General features: G+C 61.1%; 1 protein-coding gene across 4 annotated transcripts in view; it reads right to left on the reverse strand.

Moving 5' to 3' along the window:
* Positions 1–8,560, reverse strand: part of CHD5 (chromodomain helicase DNA binding protein 5) — a 59,879-nt gene that overhangs the window by 21,897 nt on the left and 29,422 nt on the right. For all 4 annotated transcript variants that reach the window (XM_040459535.1, XM_040459525.1, XM_040459540.1 and 1 more), the window contains 8 exons: positions 7,532–7,705; positions 6,968–7,109; positions 5,844–5,975; positions 3,518–3,635; positions 2,137–2,261; positions 836–1,067; positions 547–657; positions 33–205 (listed from right to left, as the gene is read on the reverse strand). In XM_040459535.1, the coding sequence (XP_040315469.1) occupies positions 33–205; positions 547–657; positions 836–1,067; positions 2,137–2,261; positions 3,518–3,635; positions 5,844–5,975; positions 6,968–7,109; positions 7,532–7,705 (1,207 nt within the window). The remainder of the gene's footprint in view (positions 1–32; positions 206–546; positions 658–835; positions 1,068–2,136; positions 2,262–3,517; positions 3,636–5,843; positions 5,976–6,967; positions 7,110–7,531; positions 7,706–8,560) is intronic.

The following is an 8,560-nucleotide window of genomic DNA, read 5'->3' on the forward strand; positions in this document are numbered from 1 at the left end:
GGGGCCGCGGCGGGGCGGGGCCGCAGGCTTACCACGCCATCCTCCTCGCGCACCACGTACTGCGCCACCTTGAAGGAGCTCAGGTATTCGTTCATATTCTGCAGCTCCGTGTCGTCCGTGGCGTCCTGGTTTCTGTCCAGCAGCTTGGAGATGGCCGCATCGTCATAGTGGATCACACTGCTGTCCTCCACGTCCTTGTTGTCGCCTGGGAGCAGACAGGGTGCAGAGTGAAGGGACAGATGGGGTGACGAGGTCCAAGTGTGGGGACCCCACAGGAACAGACTCCCGACCATGGCCCTTCCCAGCCTCCAGCAGGGGCGGCGGCAGAGGGGCATGGTGATCAGAGAGCGGAACCTGCACCGTATCAGCGCGGCTGCCTGCTCACCGGACAGTCCGCGGGCACCCAAGTGAGGGGCCAGTGGGGGCGAGCACGGGAGCCCGACAAAACACAGAAAGGGGTGGCGGGGCGGGGTGAAACCCTTCCTCTCCGGGGACAGCCCCTCGAAACACAAGAGGAGCTGGGAGCTAGGCTGACTTAGCCCCTACCTGGCGGGGTACTGCCATGCTTTTTCTTGGCGCTGGCAGCCAGGGCTCCCCCTTTAGAGGACTGGACATCCGGGATGGGCGTGACAGGCCTCTGGCCCTGAGACATCATGCCTGTAGGACAGAGTCAGAGGGGTTGCAGGGCTGGGGGGCAACCCCTAGCCCCAGTGCCTAGAGACGCCGCCCTGAACCTACCCTCCGTGGCCAAGAGACGGGGGCAGAGGAGAAAGGCTGTGGGCCCCGGGGACGGATGGAGCGTCACCCCCACCCGCTAGCCGCCCTAGACGCCCACCCTCCACGTCGTCCTTGAAGAGCTCCTCGGTGCCGAACTTGAGAATGTCGTCCAGCTCCTGCTTGGTCATGGAGCCAGACTTGGAACCGAGGCCAGGCCGCACCACCAGGTGGGTGAGCATCATCTTGCGCTTGGCCACCTGCGTGATGCGCTCCTCCACCGAGGCCCGAGTCACAAAGCGGTAGATCATTACCTTCTTGTTCTGTCCGATGCGGTGGGCGCGGCTGAAGGCCTGGGGGCAAGCCGCAGCTCAGTGCTGGGGGTTCAGCCAAGGGTGGGGGGGGGGGCGGGGGGGGGGGGGCGCGGGGCCGGGCGCCACAAGGGGGGAGGGGCGTGCACGCGTGCTCAGGGGCATGTTCTGCATGGGGCTGTGCTGGCTTCCTGACCGTGGGTGGTCTCGGGCGGGCCTGGGCGCCCGCACAGGTGGAACTAGGTATAACTGCAGGTGGGCAGGGGTGTGTGCAGGGGCCGCGGAGCCAGTGTGTGCCCCTGAGAAAGCCACACGGGGCTCTGACGGCAGTCCTGGGGAGGTGGGGTGGCACCTCCCTTGAGGCGAGCCGCTCGTGACCGCAGGAGCTCCTGTTGGAGACACTCGGCCACCCTGGGAGGGCAGCAAGGCCAGGAAGCTGCCCAGTGGTATGAGGACATGCCCGAGGCTCTGTGCATCACGCATCTGCGTGAGGCGACCCTAGCGTGACTATCTGTGTGGGTGACTCTGCTTGGGCACACACACGTGTGAGTGAGACATGAGTTTGTGTGTGCCCCTAACAGTATGTACTCAGTGTGTCCATCCCTGCCCCAGGTGGCCAGGGACAAGAGCGTGTGTCTTCGTTCCCACACCCCTACCCCCTCAGCCCTTCCGTCCTTCCTCAGCAACCCCACCTGCCCCTCCTCCATCTCTTCTCCCACAGGCTGGTCCCCCCGGTATTTCCTTGGTTTCCCCCCCAAATTGCCCCCCGTCTGGGTCCCAGGACTCCCTCCTTTTGACTCCCCCCGTGGGCTTGATCCTAAGAGTGATGGGACAGACAAAGAGTTATCAGCCACACAGACCGCTGTGTGTCCTTGGGCACATTGCCTGCCCTCTCTGGGCATTTCCTCTTTTGTACAGTGAGGAAGCTGGAGGGGCAGGGCATAGCCTCCACTCACCTCCCAGGTCCCCTCTTGGGGCTAGGATTCCATGAGGGTGGCCCAGGGGGAGGTGACACCCGGACACAGAGTCTGAGGGGGAGGGGTGGAAAGCCCACAGAACCAGTGGTGGCAAGGGGGCTCTCTGACAGGGTTGCGGTGTCAGGGCCACAGACCTGGATGTCATTGTGTGGATTCCAGTCCGAGTCGTAGATGATGACCGTGTCTGCTGTAGCCAGGTTGATGCCCAGGCCACCCGCCCGGGTCGAGAGGAGGAAGCAGAACTGCTGGGCCCCGGGGGCTGAGGAAGAGAGGCAGGTGCCCAGTGGGGCCAGTGAGGGGCTGCCCAGAGAGGTGAGGGTGGGCACAGGCGGACAGCAGACAGGAGGGCTGGAGAGGACGGGAGAGGGGGAGGGGGGTGCTGGGCCACCGTGGCCCCATCACAGATGACATCAGCCGCAGCTGTGTTCAGGGTAAGCCTGAGGAGGCCCAGGGCCCAGGGTGGGGACAGAGCAGCCCCCTTGAGCCCCACTCAGCCCCCAGCTGTGCTCTGAGTCCTGACTCTACAGGAGGGAGCCAGAGAGAGAAGGAAGTTATGTTCAAAGCCTAGATGAGCAAAGACCAAACTACAGGGCCCCGGCCACCCCACCGGGCAGCTCCCACTGTCTCAGGACAGCTGGTTCTCAGGCCCACCTGAGCCCTTCATAAGTGACAGGGTCTGACCTGTGCGCCCGAGAGAGCTGCAAACAGGTTCCCGATCCTCCCGGGGCCTCGGCCACTCCCACCTCCGTCTAGATCTTGCAACTCTGGACTTGCTTCACCTCAAACACGAGTGGACAACAGGAACCCCTCCCCTGGGCGATCAGGCAGTGGGGCCCCAGCCCTGTTTTGAGGGTGGAGGCCAGCAGAAAGCCACAAGCCCCAGGGAAACAGCTCATCATCACTGCTGCAAACCTTGCCACTATAAAGGGGCACTGGGTCACCTGACCTCTCCCCCACTCCGGAGGTCTCCTTCACTGCCCAGCAAGCTCCGGTCTCTCCTTCCCGGGCCAGGAAGAGGGTACACTGAGTTTGGATGCGTAGGGCTCTGCTGCTTCCTCTCTGTCGCTAGGAAGCAGCCCGCAGGGAGCAGGCGCTCAGCTCCACCCCTCCCGCGGTCTGTTTTCGGGTGGCAGCTTCTGTCCCACACTGCTGGTAACCGGTGGCTTATGTGGGGTATCAGAAGCCCACAGGTGCCAGCCAGACCCTCAGCCCCAGCTTCATTTAGTAACAGAGGTGGTAATTTCCTCTCTTTCTCCTGGTCTGGGTCTCAGTTCCAAGCAGGTGTTCCCTACTGGGCCCTCAGCACCCCAGGCAGCCCCCAGAGGTTCCATGGAATTCATTCCTTTTAGCATTTAAAAGGGACAGCTGTTAGGACTTAGACACCAATCTGCTTTCTGCAGCCACGTGAGGGGAAACTAATCTGAACATCAGTCGGGTGGCCTGGCTGAGACCCCAGCCTGGGAGGAAGGGCAGATATAGGGTCCCAGTCAAGAATGCATGGGTAAGGCAGGGTACCGTTGAATCTGTCGATCGCCTCTTGTCGGAGGCCCCCAGTGATGCCACCATCAATCCGCTCATACTTGTAGCCCTCATACTCCAGGAAGTCCTCCAGAAGGTCCAACATCTTCGTCATCTGCAGGGGACATGATATGCCTGAGGGGCTGCCCCAGAGCAAGGAACCCCATGGGGCCACGGACATGGTCCCCAAGAGTTTGGGGAAGACAGAGCTGCCTGTTGAGTGGGGAGAGAGGTGGGACCCAGGCAGACCTGACTCGGGGCTCTCTGGAGAAGAATGCAGCCTCCAGCCTTGACCCCCAGAGTCACTGCATCACCCACACCAGCCCCACAGCCATCTGTCTAAAGCACAGCTCTGAGCAGCCCTGCCCTTACCTCACAGCACAAAATCCCAGCTCCTCGCCCTGGCATTCTATACGGGCTTCATGTCTCAATGCTTCCATCATACCCTCAGCTACCCCAAATGACCTGGCCTCTCCTCCTGGAAAGCCCACCCCCTTACTGCCTAGGGAACTCAAACAGCACCTCTTCTGTGAGGTTTTCCCTGATTTCACTGCTCCCTATAAGAAGAGAATAGCAGTCCCCTCTGGGCTCCCATTACACCGTGTATCTCCCTTCATTCTTGAGAGATAGTTGAGCTGGATATAAAATGATCCATTCCCGCAGGATACTGAAGAGTTTCCGACTGCCTCCTGCCACCTGTTGTTGCCGACGAGAAGCCTAAGGACAGTCTGATCATCATTCCTTTGTAGGTACTAGGTCTGAAGTGCTGTGATTTCCCTGTAAGGTGCCTAGGGATTCGTTTCTTTGTATTTATCCTGCTTGGTACTCCAGAGTACGTTTCAGATCTGAGACCTCGCGTCTTCCCCCAGGTCTGCAAACTCTCACGGATTCCAGCTTCTTCGCCATTTTTCTCTATTTCTTCCTCTGCAACTCCTGTTAGATGATTATTGGAGCCTCTCAAGGTGTCCTTCGTGCACTTTCTCCTTCCTGATCTTTGTGTCTCTCTGCTCCATTCTGGGGAGATTCTCAGCACCAGGTCCCGTTCATCAGCATTGCCCTCACCAGTGCTGAGAGTTTATCCAAGGTGTTGAAATGTTTTATTTTAGTTCCAGGCAGACCCTTTTCCTATCCAATTATTCTTGTTCATTTCTTCCTGCTTGTGCTTAACTGATTTCTTCTTGATTTATGGGTTGTTAACTCCATTAATTTTGGGGGTCCCAAACACGCTTGTCTGAAGTCTTTTTCAGGCTTTTCTATTATTCTTTTCGTTGGGAGTGTACGTCCTGTTTTGTGGGATGTCCTAATATCCGGTTTTGTCATGAGGTTCGGAAGTGGGGTTTGTGGGCCCCCTTTCCCTCTGTGCCCATTTCTAGGAGCTGCACAGTCCCTTCTCTTTGGTCCCAGAATCATACCTTATGTTGGCAGGGGGTTGGGGGCATTGTGGGTCCAGTCTCCAAGCCAGTCCACAGTGCCAGGCTTGGTCAGATTTCCCCAACGTCTCTGGGCCTCCTGCAGGCCCATGGTGGGGTCAGGGCTGCAGGCAGGAGCCGCGGTCACCAGCTGACTTCAGTACACAGAAGAGCCACATCCTCCTCTCTGGCTTTGAGCAAGGGGCCTGGCTCCGTCCCAGAATACAGGAGCATTTTTAGCACCAGGACCCGCAGGACCATTGCTGACTCCCATCACAAAGACGACCCCGGAACTAAATGTCTCTTTACGTCCGTCGCCCACATCCGTCTCCCACACTAGACTGGGCGTGTCTCAAGGACAGGGACTGGCCCCGTGCCTCCCACAGAGCCTGACAGAGGGCAGATGCAACCAGAGGGGTGAGGGAACAAGGGGCGCACAGACCAGCAGACCCCCGAGGCTGCACAGCCTGCCTCTGACCACCCAAGAGGCAGTGGTACGAGTGCCATTTCAGGAGGAGCTGCCCCCGTACAGGCTCTGCCCAAACCAGCCTCAGGGCCCGCCTGTGACAAGTCAGGCTGCAGGGGTGAGGGCCAGGGGCTGTCATCCCAGCCTGGACACCGGGGAAGGCTCCGCTGCTTGGGGCGGGGGGCGGGGCAGGCCAGAAGGGGCAGGTGGTGGGGAAGACGCTGGGCTTTATGGCCAACATGCCCTGAGCTCCTGGAGCCTGGCACCCAGCCAGCTTTCTGGGCTGTGCCCGGCCAGGGCGCACACGAACAACCTCTGACGTGCAGTCCACCGGGAAAGAGCACCAGGCCTGGAGGGCCACCAGCAGGCGGCGCCCTCAGCTGGCAGGGGTGCCCTCTGCAGGATGTGGAGTGGGGGCTGCGGGGGGGAAGCAGGGAGGTCAGCTCACCTGGGAGAAAATGAGCACGCGGTGCCCTTCATCCCTCAGTTTCTTGAGCATCTTCTGTAGCAGCATGAGCTTGCCCGAGGACTTGACCAGGGAGCTGCCGTCATAGGAGCCATTGGGCAAGACGGGGGCCTCCTGTAGACACGGCAGAAGGTGGGGCATTGGGGGGCTTCCCGGGTCGGACCGGGCAGACAGGCCACTCATCCCACGGGGCCCCTCCGGGCACACGGCACTCCCAGGCAGAGCCCTCCGTCTCCCCCTGCTGGCACTCCACCAGGACACCGGGGACATCAGCCAACAGGCGATGACAGGGTCTTAAGCTAAGCCGGCCTTCCCAGAAGGAATTATGCCTGGTCTCTGTGGTCACGGTAGGGCGCATCCTGGCAAGGCCAAGCCCTGAACCCCAGCTGGGCAGGACGTCAGCCCAAGGGCCCTGCCGTGCCAGGGAGGTGAGAGAGATCTGGGGGGCAGATCACCCACAGCACGGCCCCCCACGGCTCCCTCTGCACGTGTCTGGCTGTCTGGGGGCAGGACGCAGACACCGCGGAGGGTTTCAGCAAGAACCAGAACAGTAGTGACGGTGACAAGAACGGCCGTGCCGGGCTCTCTCTGAGGGCACTTTCTCACCCGGCCCTCACCCTTTCAGGCAGATGCTGTTACTGTCCCATTTTATAGAAGATAAAGCTGAGGCTCGGAGCAGGACCACTGGCTTTCCTGAGACCACAGGGTTGGAGCTGGTGCCTGACCCGGGTCCAGTCTCTCACTTCAGGACTACCTGGGGCCCCACGCAGGCCTTCCTGACTCCCCCGGTGACCAAGCACAGCCAGATCAGCCTGGGGTGCCCTGATGCCCCCCCCCACTGCTTTGTGGGCACAAGGAGGGGTCAAGGGAAGGAGAGGGCCTGCCTGAGCAATGGACGGAGGTAAGTTTTCAGAAACCGGGTGTAACGGGGCCACATCACCTATAAGTCCACACGTGCGGGGAGGGCTGGGGGGCTGAGGGTGCCACGGCAGCCACGGACAGGCACCGCAACGGGCAAAGGGAACCTACCGCGGCAGCCTCGGGCCCTTACCGTGACGGTCACGGGCACCCACTACAGTGGCCACAGGGCGGCCATGGGGACCTACCACGGCAGCCACGGGGAAGAGGTAGGGGTGGTTGCAACACTTCTTCAGGTCCATCATGATGTTGAGCAGCGACACCTGGTTCCCGCCCCCCTTGGAGTTCAGTGCCTCGAAGTTCCGCGTGAGGATGAACTTGTAGTACTTCCTGCAGCAGGGCGAGGAGGAAAGGCAGCCTGAACACCAGGGCCGCCCCGACCTCTGAGAGGACACTCTCTGCTCTGCAGGGAGACGGGGCTGCCTGCCGGCCGAGCACCACTTACAGAGACCAGAGGAGCCCTGCTGGGTGAAGCCCCAGGCCCCGAGTCACCCAGCAAGTTACTGAGGACATTGAAAAGCCTCAGGCAGCCCCAACCCAGGCCAGTGAAAGAGGTCAAAGAAGGAAGCGTGTGCAAAAGGTGAGTCAAGGGGTCGGCGGCGGGGAGCAGGGGTGTGGGGCGCAGAGCCTTCCCATCACCCGGGGAAGCGTTGCTGGAAGGCTCAGTCAGACCTTCTGGGAGAAGGCAAGCCCAGGGGGCGTGAGGCAGGCCGCTCTGTGGCGGGGCCCCAGAGGGCGGAGCGTCCACTCACTTCTGCATCTGGCTCAGCTCCACGCGAACGATCAGCTCGGTCTTGGCCGGCATGTTCTTGAACACATCGGCCTTGAGCCGCCTCAGCATGTGCGGCCCCAGCAGGTCATGGAGCTTTTTGATCTGGTCTTCCTTGGAGATATCGGCAAACTCCTCCAGGAAGCCTTCCAGATTGCTGCGAGAGAGAACCAGGGTCAGAGCCAGGAGCAGGGGACTGGAACAGGCCAAAGCCCTCTGCAGAGGAAGCCAGGATTGGGGTGGGGGACCAGAGGGTCAAGGGCAGGCCGGTTAGCTGGTGGGCCTGGGAGCCTTAGCCCTGCCCTAAGTGTCCCTTCAGTGTCCACCTAAGCCCGTGTCCCCACCCCTCCAGCATAGCTCGGCCACATAGGATAACTTCCTCTCCTCAAAGCTGTCCTGGAAACAAAGTCTCTAGGACTTTTACCCCTGTTACAGAAAAGGAAACTGAGGCTGATGGGGGCCCAAGGTTGTATGGTCCAGCCTGCCCTCCAATCTGTATCTCCTGATTCTGAAGTCCGCACCCTCCACCCTGAACCCCCCATTCTGAGCCGGGGAATGGGGTAGGTGAAGGCAAGGAGGCCGGGGAAGGAGAGCCCGGGCCCCCCACTGGCAGGGGCTCCGTGTTCGCCCCATATCCACCACCACCACCCCCAGCCTTCTGCCCTCATCACTGTCACCCAGGTGGTCACTTAGGTGTTAGTGGAGGGGAAGGAATGAGGCAGGGCACGGGGGGCAAGGACAGCAGCCCCAGAGGATGCCCCCGGGGTCTCCTGGGGCAGAGCCGGGGAACAGTCACGGTATTCGGGGCAGCTCACGTCCACTGAGCACCCTGCACACGCCAGGGCCGCGGCCCCTCCCGCACAGGTCATTAGGGGCAGGCTGCTGCTAATGCTCCCATTTTACTGACAAGGAAGCTGAGCTCCAGCTCGCACTGAACTGGTCTTCCCTGGCTGCCCGCCAGCCTGCCTCCCCGGCCACACCCCCTCCCCGGCCACACCCCCTCCCCGGCCAC

This window comes from Herpailurus yagouaroundi, unplaced genomic scaffold (assembly GCF_014898765.1).
Source record: "Herpailurus yagouaroundi ecotype Mexico unplaced genomic scaffold, PumYag 77, whole genome shotgun sequence".
Taxonomy (NCBI): Eukaryota; Metazoa; Chordata; class Mammalia; order Carnivora; family Felidae; genus Herpailurus; species Herpailurus yagouaroundi.